General features: G+C 33.0%; 3 protein-coding genes across 9 annotated transcripts in view; 2 read left to right on the forward strand and 1 right to left on the reverse strand.

Annotated features, from left to right (window-relative positions):
* Nucleotides 1–11,337, forward strand: part of Sarm (sterile alpha and armadillo motif) — a 66,269-nt gene extending 54,932 nt beyond the window's left edge. For all 7 annotated transcript variants that reach the window (XM_085204281.1, XM_085204282.1, XM_085204283.1 and 4 more), the window contains 9 exons: nt 1,942–2,102; nt 2,399–2,843; nt 5,800–6,042; nt 6,294–7,615; nt 7,706–7,941; nt 8,186–8,475; nt 8,778–8,944; nt 9,627–9,815; nt 10,091–11,337. In XM_085204281.1, the coding sequence (XP_085060407.1) occupies nt 1,942–2,102; nt 2,399–2,843; nt 5,800–6,042; nt 6,294–7,615; nt 7,706–7,941; nt 8,186–8,475; nt 8,778–8,944; nt 9,627–9,783 (3,021 nt within the window). In that variant the 3' untranslated portion in view covers nt 9,784–9,815; nt 10,091–11,337. The remainder of the gene's footprint in view (nt 1–1,941; nt 2,103–2,398; nt 2,844–5,799; nt 6,043–6,293; nt 7,616–7,705; nt 7,942–8,185; nt 8,476–8,777; nt 8,945–9,626; nt 9,816–10,090) is intronic.
* A 4,492-nt stretch (nt 11,338–15,829) lies between these two features.
* LOC146527609 (coenzyme Q-binding protein COQ10 homolog B, mitochondrial) lies at nt 15,830–18,746 on the forward strand. Its single transcript, XM_085204291.1, has 3 exons — nt 15,830–16,102; nt 16,195–16,320; nt 17,366–18,746. Exons 1-3 carry the CDS (start codon nt 16,041–16,043, stop codon nt 17,829–17,831), a joined length of 654 nt encoding a protein of 217 aa, XP_085060417.1. The 5' UTR covers nt 15,830–16,040; the 3' UTR covers nt 17,832–18,746.
* LOC146527610 (peptidyl-prolyl cis-trans isomerase H) lies at nt 18,095–19,245 on the reverse strand. Its single transcript, XM_085204292.1, has 3 exons — nt 19,033–19,245; nt 18,763–18,939; nt 18,095–18,416 (listed from the first exon to the last, which is right to left on the reverse strand). Exons 1-3 carry the CDS (start codon nt 19,114–19,116, stop codon nt 18,123–18,125), a joined length of 555 nt encoding a protein of 184 aa, XP_085060418.1. The 5' UTR covers nt 19,117–19,245; the 3' UTR covers nt 18,095–18,122.
* Between the last annotated feature and the right edge of the window lie 193 nt (nt 19,246–19,438).

A 19,438-nucleotide genomic window follows, 5' to 3' on the forward strand; every position in this document is an offset into this window, starting at 1 on the left:
TGTCTACTGTCTGGAAATCGTATTATAAATATTTTTTTAAAATAACATTTGAAATATTATAACAAAACAAATATTCAAAATTCCTTAGCTTTTTACAACTGAGTCAATGAATAGAAAAATACAATATTAATCTGAAAACCATAATTTTTCTTGGTCACGAGTGTCACGTGCGTATTGCAGCGTTGGACTCAGCGACTTCCAATTAACTACCTTCATATAAATTATCTTCGTAACTCTTGTAATCTCCAAGAATGACTACAATTACGTCTGTCATTATTTTAATTACGTATTTATTTTGCGGTTTTACGAGTATACCACGATACCTGTAATTCAATTACCTCTACGTGGAAGCTCAATGTTTTTGGTCCATTATAATATACAACCGTAAATTATTTTGATTCTTCTTTGTTTTGTTTATTTAATTACTAGCGGCCCGCCCGCGGCTTTGCCCGCTTATGTTGATCAACTTTTACTAAGACGCTATATTTATATCTCTTATCGTTTAGACAGGCTTAAGGTCCCACATCAGGTATCCAGATTTTCAAAATAAAATATAGCCTAAATGTTGCCTAAAAATAATGGCTATACAACCAAAAAAGTTTCATTCAAATCCGTCCAGTGATTTCGGAGATTAGCGCGTAGAAACAGACAGACAAACAGACAATTTTTTTTGTGGATTTGGGCTCTATTACTGTTCCTAAACCCCCTCAATTATAATTTTGTAAATATATTTAATGTACAGACGCGTCATTTTTACATTCTTATTATATGTTTAGATTTAGATAGAACTATAGATATTTACTGCCTATTTCTACCACATATATATATGTACACATACACATATAGTCTCACTCATATCTAATATACGTTTTATTTACATAATACAAATACATACAACCGGTATTATGTTATGTCGGTCGTATCGGCTGCTGCCACCTCTGCACGCTAGTTGGCTAGGAGGTTCAAGGCTTTTTGCTGCATCACACCCACACACGTTGAATCATTCGTATTGCTTCTCAATCACGACGCCTCCTGCCAAAATTACAACAGACGCTTTATTTTTTAGGGTTCTGTTCCTCAAAAAAAAGGAACCCTTATAGGATCGCTTTGTTAAGATAACTTATCTCGAGATCACGTGGAGATATCAATCTATCAATTAATATTAAATGTTCAGATCCACGGTTCATTGAAACAGATCACAGAAAAAGTTAAGCTTTTATTCGTTCGTCGTTTATGTATTATTGTCTGCATTTTGTATGAAATTCGCCGCGTAATCATAATCTGAAAGATATAAATTTGACAAGAAGCAAGAACTTGCAGTACAAATAAAGGAAAAAAACTCGAAAAATGCAAAAAAAAAAAGTTTGGCAATTTTTATTAGAAGTACTCGTACTCACCGTAGATATACAATCCTGAAATTGTTATGCGGAACCCTCGGTAGGCGAGTCCGACTAGCACTTGACCAATTTTTTTGTTTCTTGGCTTCAATTTGATTAAATCATTATTCAATACACCTTACTGGCGATTTAATATCCAAAAATACGTAAAACAAAATGAATCATAATTATTTCACACATGACATCACAAATTATGAAATAATACACAACTAAAAATAAAATGCCATTTTCGTATTTCTATTTTGAGACGAGCACAGAGTATATAATTCACGAGCAAGTGCGCCAAAATGTGTGACGCCAACACGCACGAACTTCTGTAGCATTGGCACTGAACTCAACAGTCCCTGTCTAGATAACGACTGTGCATGAAGTGGATTATCACTACGGCTGTTTTCATATTTAATTACTATTAAATAATCTAATAACTCTATAATTATAACTAATAACAATCACTTCCAACAAAAGTAATTTAAATATCGTTGATACTTTATTTTTAATATAATTTAGCATTTTATATTATATTAAAAAATAAAAATTATTACAGATGGTGTCCAGCACAACATCCAGCAGTGCCGTCACGAGCCAGAGAGTCCAAAGCTCATCACAGCGCGCAAGCTCCATGAAGTCTGACCTTACCGAACTTAAAAGTTCTATTTCCGAAATGAAAACCCTCAGCAATTCTGCCGCCTTGAATTTTGGACAAAGGTGATTCATAATGTTCATTATTTTTGGATGTATTCATTATGTAATAACATTATTTCACATTGTGTTGTTAATGGGTGTTAAGATAACACCGTTTCTAGCCCACCTGAGCGTCCTTGGATCGTAGCCAAGTCCCACTCGCTGTTTTCCGCCCCCTGTTTGTATGTAGTTTAATGCCGACAAACAATAGCATCGGTCCCGTTTCGCGGAATGAAATTAAATAATTTGTTGTAGAATATTCCATTTCCACAAATTATTATTTTAAGACAAATCTTTGATCTTTACAATCGACGTTACAGATTAAGAAGCTCGATGGAGAATATAGTAGACCAGGATGATATAAAAGAACGTCACATTCCCGATATCAGGGATCTCAGCGACATGGGTGATATCGGTGACATGAGTGATATGGGTGATCTGGGTGGAGATGGACCTTTAGTGACTTTCCCCGAATCAGATACACCGCCGCCTGACAAGCAATGCATACTCGCCAGTAATACCGGTGCTGTGGGTTCAAATACAGCAAATGAGTTAAAATACAGTGCGGCCCGAATGACATCTGCAAGTTCCACGCGCGTGGTCACTGATGGATACAGTGCTTCCAAATCCGAAGCAAACAGCACGAGGATGCGGCGCTTACAGCATGGAGACATGCAATATGCTGAGCGCAGCGCTGCCGGAGCATCACACAGGCTGTTACAAGCTGAGGGCTTAACAGCTGAACAAAATGCTGCCTATCATCAGGTTAGTTTTTAGCTTATTTTAATTGGCAACCGAAATTATTGTGTAATGTTTATATAGTAAGTATTATTATGAATACGAATAATCATAAACAGTAAAGATTTATTATTAATATATTTTATATTTTACGAGTATTATTTATTGTATTGATACATATTATGTGGTGCTTCGTGTATGTAGATAACGAACATTAAAATAAATTACTTATTACTCGACCGAAGGACCTTTCGTTTTGTACTATGCGCGTTTCCAGGCGCGACACGGCTCATTACGTATAGGTACGGTATTCTGTTCTGCAGTCGCCACAAAGGCGCGCCGAAGGACGCGACCTCGACCGACGCACAGTGGGACGGAATGACCCGCTTCGTGTCAAAAATCCGTAACTCATTCAGTTTTCATCGCAAAGTGTTGAAATTTTGCATATATATACTTCAATATATTTGCTATCAATGACATAAAATAGATAGTAATAAAAGTCAAGGGTTATTTAATAAAAAAATTTCAAAGTTAGAAATTGTCATAAATAAGAGCATATTAAGATGTTTAAAAATTATTATTATTTTTAAATCATTAAAAGTGACTTAAGTATACTGAATCTAGGCTGTTAAACAAAAAAGTGATGTATCATATGTAATATAAAAATAATTTTAATAAAAATAGTGACGTAAACAAGGAATTTATTCTGTGATTTGCAGAAGTTCTTTAGCTTCGTCAAAAAGTTCGTTAGATACTTTTGTAAACCTTATTTCTTGCTTCCTGAGCGTCTTCAGAAAGTTGCCCAATAGGAAGAATCGCATAGTACTGTATAATTTGAGCTCCATGTATAAGAATTTTATGCACCGAAGGAGGCATGTAATACTTGTTACATTTGTTAACATACAATTGCGCAATTCGATCAATATACACTTATGTATTAATTTTTCGACATTTACGGCAAGTCCTGATGACATAGTGTGAAGAATTATATAAAAAATTTTTTTGAATGTTGTTCATTATAGTTTGTACGTCGGATGACGATAAATTGAAGTTCTCCTTTTAAAAGTTTTCTATTTCAGAAGTATTTCTCCCTTCAATTATAAAAAAGCATAAGTTACGTCTACTGCAAGCGAATTCACTCATGTTGCACAAAATATATGTATCTTTTAATAAGTTAACAGTATTAGAAACAATGCGGAAAAGTCCGGTTACTCTAATGAAAGCAACTAGTTATAATTGGTCTTTTTATACTTGTCCAGAAAAGTGTTTTGTGCAAAACTACATCAAATTAATTAAATATTTTATTTTGTATTCACATAATATTGTTTATTCACATAAAAAAATGATAATTTTATCATGTTCATGGTTGGAATGACCACAAAAAATGTCAATTTCAAAACAAATATGCTCTTTCAAAAATAGACATATTATTATTTTTCATGTTAAAATAAACATTCTAATAGTTTTTTTCTACTTATAGAACAAAAAAGAACTAAATAGGACGCCAATAATTTAAAATAAAAGCAGTATTCATGAAATATCAAAAATTGACATTTTACTACATTTTGGTTTTTTTGCTCTAAATCAAAATGGCGCAAATATGCGCAAAATTTTATTCTTTCGCCTAATTCTTGGATAGTTCTTGTATACATACATATAGTTTTCTCGGCAGCGGCAGCCAGCGGCAACAATGAAAACTCCAATTGAAAATATGAAAATCTTAAAATATAACACTTCTAAAAATTTTAAGATATCTTTTAAATATAGGTTTTTATTATACACTAATTATATTTTCTTAAAGAAGAAACAATGAGCTTTATAAAAATGTATAACATAAATATAGTTACTATAGAAATTTATTAAGAAACTAACGCTTAAATATCGCTATATGCAGTATGGCAAATAGGGAAATACCGAAGTGTATTGTTTGAAGGTCATTTTGGATACTTTAAACTGCTATCAAAAATAAAAATCTTGTTGTATTGATAAGATAGTCTATTCTAGTATATAGAACAATCAACAGAACTTTGAAATTACGGCTTTTGTTTCGACCATTTTTGGCACGCTTTTATAGAAAGCGTCCCATAGTGCGACGACCCGATCGATACAGTACTGCCGTCTCACTACCGCGCCGCAACGTTCAGTCGATTTCGGCTCCTTGCCTTGATAACACGATCGAAAACAATTAGCACAGCACCAATGTTGAATGTGAGATGGCTGCACGCATAGTGGCATGGACGACGAGGATGCTCCGGCGTGGTGGGTCGCCGGGCGCGGTGAGATCATTTATCTCGACCGCTTATCGTCCGGGTTACGGACACGGCAGCTCGTGTCAGTCAACGTTCCACCGCCGTGCGTGCGAGCACACGCGGAAGTTAAGCATTGCGCATGCGCGTTCGGGAGCGCAAATACACTTTAAATTTAGACACGGAATGTCTAATGGAGGGGGTTCGGCCCCGTGGCCGGTGCACAGGAACGTCCTTAAGCGCTTTTCGTCTAAGCCGCCGTATCCTTCGGTGAGAGTTTCATATTTTACTCATCGACCTTACAGAGCGTGACGTCTGTACACAAACTTTAAAATTATCATCAAATACCCACGAGTACCGCGCGATTGGCCTATATCCAATAGAGACGATTCAGCATACAAACGGAGCTATGACGTGCGGTGATTTTGAATGTAAAAGTAGTTTTCATCTCGAGACGGGCGAATATCGACTTCGTCCGGATTTCATTTATAATTCCAGCAACCATGTCTTCGAAAAGACGCCTGCGACCAAACTTACGTATCATTATACCAGTAACTATCAAATATTTGCTCAACGTATCAGTGTTAAAAATGCATAAACAAAAGTGAAATAAAGATAAGAATAGTGTTTTGAGTCACGCAAGAAATTTCCAGATTTTTTATAGTGTTTATAGTTTATAAATATTAAACTGTGTGAAAGCCCTGCGTTGTTATAAAATAAAATTTATGTGTTTTTAGGAGAAACGTTCGTTGCAAGCTGGAGAAGTTACGGCACAAGAAGCTAATAATATGTCTGCATCGAGTTCACGATTACAAACAGAAGCGTTCAGTGCGGAGAAGAAGGCTATGGCTTCGTCACAGGCCAGGCAAACAGTTACGTCAAGCGGAATGTTTAGTCATAAAGAGCAAACCAGTGTGGCACATTCAAATATGACTATTTCAAGCAAAAATCTCACAAAATCAACTTTGTTATCATCTCAGGTAAGCAAATATGTTAATATTTTTGAACAGTGGTTAAAAATACAGAATTATTTGTTATTCTATAGTGTTAAAAACGCATAAAATATATACCGGTATTATTACGTTATATTATGTTGTGTTGTGTTATGTTTATATGCTTGTTAATATCTACACCGAATTATCTTGCATACTCCTGCTAACTACAATAGGTACCATATGACGTAGGTGTGAATTATTAAAAACACTAATACTATCAAATTTCGATGTTTCAGATGAGCCAATTGCTAAACGGAACAGTGAAACCTGGCGACGAAGATTTATCAAACCTGTCGTTTGAAGATTTAGATAAATTAGATGCAAAATCAAACCAGAAAGATGTAGATTTAGCTATACAAAAATATTCCTACAGGATGAACGCATTTATTACAGCAATAAAAAATAACCAAATTGACTTGCGAAACGCGTGTGGACATTTCAACAAATTAAACGAGATGCTGAGGAGAGCATGGGCGGTGCCTACATACGGACACGAACTAGGTTACTCTTTGTGCAACACACTGCGGACTTCCGGTGGTCTCGATATATTAATGGATAATTGCTTAGAATCAAATAATCCAGATTTACAGTTCTCATCAGCGAGATTACTCGAACAGTGTCTTACAACTGAAAATAGAGCACACGTTGTAGAAAACGGACTAGAAAAAGTTGTAAATGTTGCTTGTGTATGTACAAAACACGCGAATTCTGTAGACCACGCTAGAATAGGCACTGGAATTTTAGAACACTTGTTCAAACACAGCGAAGGCACTTGTAGCGACGTAATAAAGCTGGGAGGTTTAGATGCTATTTTATTCGAATGCAGGAAAAATGACGTTGAAACTCTTCGGCATTGCGCCACAGCACTCGCCAACTTATCACTTTATGGCGGTGCTGAGAACCAAGAAGCTATGGTTAAAAGATCTGTACAAATGTGGTTGTTTCCTCTTGCGTTTCACAATGATGATAATATCAAATACTATGCTTGCTTAGCCATCGCAGTTTTAGTTGCTAACAAGGAAATAGAAGCTGCAGTATTGAAATCTGGTACACTAGACTTAGTAGAACCATTTGTAACTTCACATAACCCGTCCGAGTTCGCTCGTTCTAATTTGGCGCATGCTCATGGTCAGAGTAAAAACTGGTTGCAAAGGCTAGTACCAGTATTAAGTTCAAAAAGGGAAGAAGCTAGGAATCTAGCTGCATTCCATTTTTGTATGGAGGCGGGAATTAAAAAACAACAAGGCAACACGGAAATATTCAGGGAGATAGGTGCAATAGATTCGTTGAAAAAAGTAGCGAGCTGTCCAAACGCTGTAGCCTCAAAATATGCAGCACAAGCTTTAAGACTTATTGGGGAAGAAGTACCTCACAAACTTTCCCAACAAGTTCCACTTTGGTCAATTGAAGACGTACGCGAATGGGTTAAACAAATAGGTTTTTCCGAATATGCAAATAACTTTTACGAAAGTAGGGTAGACGGTGATTTATTATTACAAATTACGGAAGATAATCTCAAAGAGGACATAGGTTTACACAATGGAATCAAACGTAAGAGGTAATTAGTTAAAAATATTACTTTGTTCTTGTATGAGTAGATACCGGTATTTCTTTTACAATTCCACTAATTTATTTATATAATTTTCAGATTCACAAGGGAACTTCAACAACTAAAGAAGATGGCGGATTACAGTTCAAGAGATACGGGCAGTTTAAACGAATTCTTACAAGGCATAGGTCCCGAGTACACCATTTACACGTACTCAATGCTGAATGCTGGAGTCGACAAAGAATCTATTCGGGGGTTGAGTGACGAACAATTAGAAGTTGAATGTAGGATTGTAAACAGCATACATCGGTTACGGATATTAAATGCTATACGAGGTGAGTAAAAACATAACTTCCTTATTACAAAAGCTTAAAGCCATAATGTTGTTTATAGTCTTATATAATCCGTGTATAAAATATATGCTATAAATTATATTCTATTATATAAACATGGATGATCAAAGAAATATAAACATCCATAGTCATTAACTGTACAGTATAACAAAAATAGATTTTTAGATTTCATTAGCATACCGAAAAAGATTATCGATTTCATTCATAACAAAATAATAACTTACAGCTTACGAAAGTAATCTACTGAGTAAAGGCGATGAGAGTTTGGAAAAAAATTTAGACGTATTTGTGAGTTACCGGAGATCCAATGGTTCACAACTGGCAAGTCTCTTGAAAGTCCATTTACAAGTTCGAGGTTTCACTGTCTTCATTGACGTCGAGAGGTTAGAAGCTGGCAAATTTGATAACAATCTCCTTAGAAGTATACGACAAGCCAAACATTTCCTGCTAGTCCTTACGCCGAATGCCTTGGAAAGATGCAAGCACGATAATGAGCAAAAAGATTGGGTTCATCGGGTAAGTACATTTGACGTATATTAATTATTTATTATTTCGGTTAGCTTTTAGCGATTAAAGAGGTTTTAGTCATACCATAGACTATTTTATTTTGATATAGTTAATTTAACTATTTAATGAGTAGTCTATAGTTAATTGAAGTATTTTATGAGTTGGCAAGAATGTCTGATCTAAATTATGAAAATAATTTTTAAAATTACCAAAATAAATTATAATTTTTTTTTCTTAACGCACTCGATCACCTATAAAAAATTTATATAAGACTATAAATAGTTTAATTTAAATTTATTTTTTATTTCCAGGAAATAGTAGCAGCGTTGCAATCACAATGTAACATTGTACCTATTATCGACAATTTCGAATGGCCGGAACCAGAAGAACTGCCTGAGGATATGCGAGCAGTTTGTCACTTCAACGGCGTACGGTGGATACACGATTACCAAGATGCTTGTGTAGAAAAGCTTGAAAGGTATCAGATTAACACTACTACTAACTTTCTTATATCTTCATTTTAACGCGCGCTAAAAGCTATATAGAAGCTTTAAGCTTGTTCCTGTCAAGGCACCGATTTTCCATCCAAATTTAAAACTGCAGGTTGACTGACGAAACTTAGTGTCGCTCTTTGTCTTTTAAGAAGATATATTTTTTCAGCTTCATGCTGTATCCCGCATGTAGCAGGTTAGGCAGAGGGAGCCTAGTGTAAAGAGACCTTGCACCCTCGCTACCTACTTTTCGTCGAATTCTGAAGGCATTGCATGTTGAGTGGCGGAGTTCAACACCAGAGCGAAGAAATTCAAATTTTAAATATTTCATTTCTTCGAGTGGAATTGGAACCCACAACCTCTTACATATAGAGTGACACGCTTGTGCCCTCGGCAACTGGCCTCTAGGAGAGAAATCAAGATATATTTAATAATTACTATTCCACTGTAATTCCACACCATATCTATTATATAGTATACATTAGATCGCATCGAAATGACGCACGCAATCTAACATACTCTAGAGTGCTCTTCAATTAAAGACGCAAAAAGATTTTTTCAATTCGAACCAAGTAGTTCCTGAGATTATCAAAAATGAACTCTTCAGTTTTATTTCTATTATCAGTAATATTTGTGTAAAAAAATACTAAACCAATGATGAACTTCCAGTTTTCTTCGCGGCAAATCAAACCTGCCCAACAGGATGGACGGTCCATTAAGAAGTCGTGATGTCCAGACGCCCAGCACTGCGACAATCGGCCGTGGTCCACCGAACTACCAGAGAATGCACTCCAGCGAGAGTCGGGGGAGCGATAAGGCGGATTGACTAGAACCATTACACACTCTGCCGCCAGTTAGGTACGAAAATATATTACATACTTATTTAATATAGTGAATATAGTGTATAAAACGTATAAAACTTTGTAAAAAAAGTAAATGTAATGGTTTTCAGCTCGATTCCTATCGGGGTTTTAATTTTAATTATTTTTATATCTTTGATCCGTCAACAAGACAAGGCGCGCCTATTTACTTACGTTACTATTTTTATGTTTTTTTCCTTAGAAAGGTAAAAAATTTTTGAAATAGTTAATGTACTTAATCACTTTAATAACTTTACATTTTGTCTATTACAGGCCACGACGAAGCCGCCAATCATCGGTAGAAAAAGCTTTAGCAAACTCACAGAGCTGTGAACAGCTAGCTAGTATTAGCAGTAGTAGTAGTGGAATAACAAACTCACCCGTCAAAACTTTATACAGTCTTCCAGAACGATTATCTGAATGCGATAATATAGACTGTAAGGAAGTTCAAATGATAGAGGACGGACATGTTTGTACCACTTGCAAAGACCCCATAGACTCTTGTGAACACACACAGATACCACTACCCACACCTTTAGATGTAACAACACAAACAAAGAGGAAAAAGAATTTCATGGACAGATGTGTCAATAAAGTGAGGCTTTGCTGATGTTTGCTGTCACTTGGGACAGCGGAAAACACCGGAAGTGCTTTCAGAGTGTGTAAAATGAACTGTTTCGCCACGTTTCCACGCTTAACTTGTCGTTCATTATGAAATATAATGGCCAGTGCAAATCTTCGAATATTATAAGCTTGCTTTTTTAATAAATAAATTAGTGTATTTTGTCAATAAATTTTGCACTTTAATCTATAAACTATTTCGTGGAAACTATGGCAACATTGGACTTATCGCATGTTAATGTGAATCTTATTTCAAAGTACAAAAGTGCACAACAAAACGTGTAAATATTTTTGTGTATACCGCTATTTAAAATTGTTGTGATGATACCTGTACCAATAGTAATTGGTAATTTAAATTATATTGTAATCTCAATGAGTGCATGTGAAATTATACAAATAATGTGACAGACCACTACCCTGTGATGTTGGTAGAACATCCCACGAGGTGATGGTTGTGGAAGTGTTTTTAAAGTTTAAGTGCATTATACTATGACAAAAAAAATGTTTATTCTTTTTGCTAATAATATTTTATGTATCTCTCTTTTCACTCTCTATAGAATTTAAAAATTGATTATTATTATTTTATTCTATTTTTAGTTTCTTGCCACTAAAGTATTTGTAAAATACAAAATTATGAAATTATTATTTTGAATATGTGATAGCTAAGAACATATTATAGATAGCTTGCAATATAAATAGGTGTTATTTTTTTTAATATTCTTATTCTGTATTAATTTATTTTCTCATCAAAATATCGAAATTGTTTTAAATATTGTACAAAATTTTATTTTAGTTTTTAATTACTTATTTACACGAGTTAACCATAATTATTACACATTTACCTTGTCATAAATATATGTTTATGTTCTAGCTTAACCATTAAATAAATGGTATTAATATTATTGGGACTTTCTTTTTTCTTTAAATATGTTTGCAATATTTGACACTTCTGATAGTATGCATCAGCGCCACGAGATGTGCCGATTTTGGCGAGATGTCTCGGTTTTACAGCTAAAAATCAAATCAAATAAATTAAATCAGCTTTGCACTGTATCCCGCACACAGCAGGGTAGGCAGGGGGAACCTAGTGTTAAGACACTCTGTTCCCCACTTCTTGCCGAATTCTGGAGGGTTAGCATCAGATTGCATGGAGAAAACACAAAAGATTGATAAAAAAGATACCTTTACTTAATTATAGTATGTATGGATGCAAATATTTTAAATCAACAACTAGAAAAAAGCACCTAAAATGATCCATTTCACATATGCAACATTCTTGGTGTATATTTATTTCTGAATATTAATAATAAAATAGTAATGCCATAATAAAAACAGATATTTATTTTAACAAGGTAACTTAACATTTTACATAAAAATATATATCATAGTATATTTAATATGATAATTTAGTTTTTAATATTCACTTGAATCGAAAATGAACATTCATTACAATTTATGATGACTTGAGGTGTGTAAAGTTCACAAGCATCTAAATAATAAATTCCACTACATCTACACTCATAGCTATAAACATTATCAGTAGAATCTAATTTCATATCTGATAGAGTAATTGTATTAAACAATAGGAGATCATCACTTTCATAACACGCAAGCATTGCATCATACTGCTTGCGGCTTTGTGAATCCCTTAAAACGGACCAAGCCTTTTGAATTTTATGAAATTTTTCTTCATTATCACAACCTCCCTTATCTGGGTGATAAGAGAGTGCTAATTGTTGATAGCTTTTTTTCAATACTTCCTCAGAAGCTGTTCTGTCACAATGTAATGTTTGATAATAATCACAAAATGCCTCTTTCTCAGCCATATTATAAGTTATGTATAAAAGTCACTTTGTCGTCTTTACTTAGAAAAAATCACTATTATAAATTTAAAAAGGCAGTTCAGATGATACAAGTCCCGAAGATCCAATAACATATTTAATTTAGTTGTTCCAATTCTTCTACAAGAGATGTAAAAAATTATCTTAACAAAAATCTAAGTATTCATGATCTTATGCATAAAGTAAACCTATTGTTGAGATTTTTACATTTATTATACTGCTTATAGAATATTCTAAAATAATAATTAATAACAACTAAGGAACATATATTTTAAAATGATTAAATGACATATGTCAGAAAATCGCGTGTTAAATGTATTGTAGACTATAGGTATAGAGTATAATACATATAATAGTATATTAAAATGTACTCTGTGGTATAATGTTCTTTGCTAAACTGTGAAAGTATGACAAGAGTAAAAAATAGAATCAAGGAACTCTTACTCACTAGTTTTTCATGACATATTCATTAAAGTTTTTCATGATTTATGATAATATAATAAAATCATTAGTTTATTACAGAATACAATGTGCATAATAAAAAAATTAACAATTTTTCTAGAGCATAAATTAATGCAGTTCGAACAAAGACTTTTAAATATATTTTATTATATTTCATTTTGTTAAATATAAATAGTATAAAATAAAAATAGTATATTTAATTGAATAAAATAGTAGGGTCGTACACAAATCGCGACCTAAATGTGTACGAAAAAAAAAAAGTGAAATATTTGTTCAAAATCATTCTCATTTAATTCTTATAGATTAACCTAATAAACGAAAAATATAAGACCAGATCATTATTCGTTTTCGAGAAAGATATTCGATGCATATTTTTTTTGATGACCACAGAACGGACACAGTTCTACAGAAAAGTATAAAGTATTAGTGCTACATGTATTTGATTGGTTTCCTACTTCTAATAATAATCGTATTGCAGTGGCGTAGCTAGGGTATTTGCTGCCCGGTGCGGCTTAGGAGATTTGATGCCCTTTAAAATGGTCTAAGGTCTAAAAAAAAACAAAGTGATCGTCGACGTTGATGAGTTCTAAAAAAAAAACGTGATCGTCGACTTTGATGCCCCTTTCCTTTTGATGTCCGGTGCGGCTTAGGGGACTTGATGCCATTTAAAATGGTCTAAAGTCTAAAAAAACAAAAAAGAACAAAGTAATCGTCGACTTTGATGCCCCTTTTCCTTTTGATGCCCGGTGCGACCGCACCGCTCGCACCCCCCTAGCTACGCCACTGTCGTATTGGTTAATAACGTCCTTGATTACGATATGACATCAATATTGTCACGAAAAAATTTTAAAAATCTAGTAAATGTCAGATTCATACCGCAGAAACTCTTAAAATTAGAAAAAAACTCTTTGTTTCTTAATCAGATCTCAAATTTGTAGAAATAGAACAGATAGATGTTATCTTAAGTTGTAGCGACTGATAATCAACGAGTAGTAAAGAAAGACCCAAGTGTGTAAATAAAGATGTATTTTTAATCCACCAAAATGGATTGAACTTTTGATCCATACTTACAACAGTAATTTTCAGAGAATAATAATAATAATAATAAAACCGCAGGGCAGCTTGTGGCGAGCTGTTGGGGAGTGGCGACCCCACGGACCTGAGTCCTCTGGAGAGGAATTGTAATCTATCCCCCGCCTCTGGCTTTCCTTTATTGGCCGGCAGAATGGAGCGCAAGAGCTACATGCTCGAAACGGTGGAAGTGCTCAATCTGCGTATAGGGAAACTCGCTCACGGGCTCCTCGTGATAGTGAGCTCTGCTGCTGCTCCTCTATACACTCTTAGCCAACCACCCTGATGTTGCGCCCGAGGCACATTCGGCAGTCTCGCCAGTCGGTCCAAATTCCATACCATAGTTCCTAGTTTAGATTTCCATATTTTCCATAGTTCCTACGCATTAACCACCGACCATCTCTGGACAATTACCTGTGGTTGCCCAGCGATGGATACTGGCTGATGCGTCACAGTAAAACATTTGTATATTCTCTTAGGGGCCTCTACGTTAGACCTGTGCCCCCCGCAAGCCTTCCAAAGGACCGGGTCCTTTTGAACCCATGAATCTTAAAAGAGAAACATAATAATATTAATTAAATTAATATTTCATACATAACAATAGCAACTTTAATCTGCAGAAGTATTAACTGTATCGCAGTTATTAGCTCCCGCCTCGCAGTCGGTGATGATTCAGAAGCTAATATGTAAATCATCTGCTGGTGATGATGATCAATGTTGATCAATATTTTGTTTTATAGATATAATGGCACATTATTAATTAATAATAGCATCTTGTTTAGCTCTACTTGTCTCACGTCTTCGTTTTTTCTTCTCTTCATTGCTTTAGTGCACCCCAGATCTATTTGAATAGGGCAATGTGGCTTAAACAATGCAAAAAAGCTAGCTAAGCTAAGATTTCGTTATTTAAGGTAATAACTTTAAACCTCTTGACACTTGTAAAATGCTATATGTTTAGTATAATCTGAAACATTAGTCTACATTAAATTTTTCAAGATATATACGATATATTGATTTTATTTTGGTCAAAAAAAAAGCTGTTAGTTTAGTTTTACAAGCGCAAGCATAAACAAATAAACAAAAAAATGATTTTGACATTACAACATATATTTTTATTATTAATAGTATTTTATGTGGACATACATCTTTCCTGTGCACACCTAGAGTAACAGAAAATATGTCTACAGAAAAGATTTTCCAATCGAAAATCAGCAATGGTCTTTAGTTTTCAAGGATAGAGAAATGGCAAGTGAGATTTCAAAAATACTCCTTTAAAGCCATTGTGCCTATATAATTACAAATATAAGTAGCACATACTTACCAAAATACACTAAAAATAGGAAAGATGCATTGATATTTTTCAAAATTAATAAAATACACGATTCTTTTTATTGGAATATAAAAATACACATCCGTCTTGCGTAATGGGTGTAATCAAATTATAGCTGTCTAATATTACCACATTAAAAGATATTACTTTTATGGTGACTTTAGTAGACATTTTTTTAATGCAGATTTTTTAGATCACAGAAAAGAGTCATATAAGTGTAACGGCTAGTTTATTAGAAATTATAGTAAAAAGGCTGAAGCATATTTTGGAAATTATCAATACAAAATTAACTCAAGTATATTCTACGCTGAAAATATGTGTGATTTCGATGACACGGGCGTAATAACATAAATTACATATTTTTGAAACTATCAACTACGAATCTGAACATTCCACAGAAGGGGACAAATGATGGAATTTGATTTTTTTTCTTTATATATTTTTTTAAATTTTGATGTGTAGACTATCCACTTATCATAAGGGGGTAGGTATAGTCAAATTTAGAATGAAAAATCGTTCTATTTTCTTTTATTTATTATTACTATTGTAACATAACACTCATATGAGTATGACCCAGTAGCAAGACAACGTGTCTTCCATTCTGTCTCTATTCACCGTAATTATGTTTTACGGGTCTGTGGAACAAAATATTGCAACATTGGCAAATAGCAATGTCAGATTTTCATTGATGTCAGCAGCAACAAAACTAACGTCAATCAATTCGCATTATTCTTCGCGAAACACATTATTAAAAAACTATAATGATTTTAGTAATTTTTATTAATGCTTATCGTCATTTATAACATTATTTATTTTAAAAGTTAAAAGACAAAATGCTACATTTATAAAATATAGTGTTATAAACTATTTTTTAAAGAAATTGTGACGCATAATAGTCATGAATTTATCCAGAAGATATTTACTAGGAAGGTTCATTTTACGACCAAGTAATATTATAAAGTAAGTAATACTTAATGTACAATATGAATATTAATTTAAATGTAAGATAGTTTTCATTTCTAAACATAAATTATTTATATTTTTTACATCAGTTTTCAGGGTCATTACGTAAATTGTGATGAATGTCATTGCCAAACATCGCACCATCTAAAACGAACGTTTTTCAATTTTCCAAAATCTAGTCGGAAGCGTGAATATTGTGGCAGACAACTTGTTGGGTAAATTCAACTATTTCTACATCCACATTTTAAATATACTAATATCTACATTTATCTAAAAAAGGCTTAGTTAAAAAAACCTAGCTGTTTTCAGAATTTAATAGTTAAATTGTTGGTGAATATGTAAATAGTCATAAAATAACTGTAGTCATATCAGTAGACATCCTCTTTAATTTTGGATGTAATCTCTTCCAATCTTCTCCATTCTGTTTGGTCTTGAACAGTTAACATTTAATATCATACTGCAGACTGCACATTGTTATCCGTGTCCACTCCAGCAATCTCTGTATCTCTCTCTTGTTTACTGCCAAGTAATTTGTGCCAACCAATTTGTTTCTACAGTCATATTTATGAAGTCAAATCTCCCATAGAAAACTTTCATCTGTGAGGTTCTTGGTGTTGTTTTTCATATGTATAAACTAGCAAGATGCATTGCTTGAAAATTGGCTCAACCAGAAACATAACATATATGCTATGGCAGTGGGTAGATATTTTATGCAGTGTCCATCTCTCATTACATTTTGCTAGTTCCTTCTCAACTGCTTAGATTTCAAATGCTTTTCCATAGTCAAAAAATGCAATGGATTAGTATTATCTGATATTCATTAGTTTTTTTTCTATTACTTCTTCTACTTCTACTTAGTCTTAAATTATTGCAAATAGTGAAGCCATTTCTAAATCTAATGAAGTTGGTTCTCTTTTAAAATAAGAATTGAAACTTGTGGAGCATAGAATAAAAATAAAAAAAGATGTAAAGATAAAGGATATTCTAGCATTTATTTGTTTGCGTATAGTAAAATTCATTCATTGAAATTATTTTAAAAAATGGCATCAGTAATCATGTTTCTATATTATTGAATAACCAGGCTATTAAAAAAGTAAAACTGTTAGCATAATTGACATCTTCTGACATTGACATGTTTCAAAATAATTAATTTTATTTCTGTTCAATGGCTTGTTTATAATTCAGACAATGATTTATGAATAATTTATTAACATTGTATGACATCTACATACATGTATTTAATTTATTTCTTAATTTCAGCCATACAATGGAACAAATGTTTGAGGTTGTATCAGATGTGGAAAATTATTATAAATTTGTTCCATGGTGCAAAAAATCTGTAGTTGTGAAGAAAACACCAGAGTTACTAAAGGCAGACTTGATTGTGGGATTTCCCCCAATAAATGAAAGTTATACATCTAATGTAACCTTCATCAAGCCCCATTTAGTAAAGGCTGAATGTATGGATGGTAAACTCTTTCATCACCTACTGACATTATGGAGGTTTAGTCCAGGGCTTAAGAGAGAAAAGCAATCATGTGTTGTAGATTTTCAAATTACATTTGAATTTCGTTCGGCTTTCCATTCACATTTGTCAAATTTATTTTTTGATCAAGTTGCACGACAGATGGAAGGAGCCTTTATAAGAGAAGTAGGTAAAAGATTTGGACCAGCTTCCATGCAACCAACAAATCTTTTACAGAATCATCATGCTCTAAAAAGTTGACATTAAAATTTTATTCATTATAGGCAATTGACTATTTTTAATTGACATTTATTTTTCTATGTAAGGTTACCTAGTGCAGAATTATTTATTTATTATTAATAAGATGAAGCTTAGCTTCAAATGATTGTAGTTGAAATGTATCATAATTGTTGAAACAACACTTATTAATTAAAGTATATTTTAAGTTATTAAAAGATGATATATGTAAATATTAAAAAATACAAACTAAATATATTACAACAAATTGAAATGACAAACATTACTATAAAAATATGTTTTAATTAGGTTTTATTACATTTGTCCACACTGAGATATTGTTACAGGGATTTTTGGTTTGTTATTTGGACCTGTAGGTACATTTTCTATTTTTCTCATTACTAATAAACCATCAATGACTCTACCAAAGACAACATGTTTATTATCTAAAAAATTACATTTAGCACAAGTAATAAAAAATTGACAGCCATTTGTATCTTTTCCACTATTAGCCATTGATAAAAGTCCTGGTGAATCATGTTTTAATGCAAAATTTTCATCTGCAAATGTACTTCCACCATAAATACTCATAACTCCAGTGCCATCTCCCTGTAAGAAAAAATGGCTTCACACTCCATTCCACATTTTTTGCTGAATTCTGGATTTGGCATTGCTTGTTGGTAGTTGAGAGGTGAAACTCAATGCCACACTTTGCTTGGACACCAGAACAAAGAAAATATAAATGTAAAATAAATATTTCATTTCCTCAAATAGGGACAAAATCCACAACTAATCAAATTTACAGTCGCGTACTTGTGCCATTGTAACCCAACAAAAAAATGACCTCAAAAAAGAATTCTTTGTTTATCATACAAACTACTTTCAGTAGAAAGTTGAATAATTTTTGTATATTAAAAAAGTAAAATATATTTATTTTAATATTTGTTTTACTTACATTTACAAAATCACCTCCCTGAATCATAAAATCTTTTATAACCCTGTGGAATGTTGCTCCTTTATATCCTAACGGTACACCATCCCTTCTATATTCACCAGTACAGAATTCCCTAAAGTTTTCGCTTGTTTTTGGTACGACGTCCGCAAAAAGTTCAAAAATCATTCTTCCTATTTCCTATAATGAGGAATAATAAAGTAAAAATAATTTTTTATACATAAATATTATTATTATAATGAAAAAACCACAGCAAGCAAGTAGAATAAATACCGTCGTGCCTACGGTTATATCAAAGAAAACTACTGGGTTATTGGGATTTCTTAATTGTGACTGAATTTGGTTCCACGTAGGCATTTTGAAATAGATATTTTGGGCGACCGTGTAATTATTAAAACTAAACTTAATTCTAATAATCCTTAATCACATAACCTAGAAAATTGGCGCACTGTAAACAATATTGTTTGTCTGTCTTATGTCAATCTTGACAGTTTCATTTTGTTACCCAGTAAAAATTTTAATATCTTCCAAGAAACAAATAATGAAATATTTTTTAAAAATAAACAACTCTAAAGATAGTACTTTTACAATAAACATTAGATATTCGTTCAGTTTCTAAATAATCAGCTTAACAAGGTTTAAATTATATGCAATATAAATAGGAACGAAAGATAGTATA

Source organism: Heliconius melpomene, chromosome 20 (genome assembly GCF_056956725.1).
Source record: "Heliconius melpomene rosina isolate 202511_hmr_F chromosome 20, ASM5695672v1, whole genome shotgun sequence".
In the NCBI taxonomy this organism is placed as follows: Eukaryota; Metazoa; Arthropoda; class Insecta; order Lepidoptera; family Nymphalidae; genus Heliconius; species Heliconius melpomene.

Bases quoted from the DNA above. Each gene is read 5' to 3' on its own strand.
- LOC146527609 (XM_085204291.1), top strand. From the start codon at position 16,041: ATGAATTTATCCAGAAGATATTTACTAGGAAGGTTCATTTTACGACCA. The intron at 16,103-16,194 runs GTAAGTAATACT...TTTTTACATCAG, and splicing joins CGACCAAGTAATATTATAAA to TTTTCAGGGTCATTACGTAA. The intron at 16,321-17,365 runs GTAAATTCAACT...TCTTAATTTCAG, and splicing joins TGTGGCAGACAACTTGTTGG to CCATACAATGGAACAAATGT.
- LOC146527610 (XM_085204292.1), bottom strand. From the start codon at position 19,116: ATGCCTACGTGGAACCAAATTCAGTCACAATTAAGAAATCCCAATAAC. The intron at 18,940-19,032 runs GTATTTATTCTA...TCCTCATTATAG, and splicing joins ATATAACCGTAGGCACGACG to GAAATAGGAAGAATGATTTT. The intron at 18,417-18,762 runs GTAAGTAAAACA...TTTTTCTTACAG, and splicing joins AGGGAGGTGATTTTGTAAAT to GGAGATGGCACTGGAGTTAT.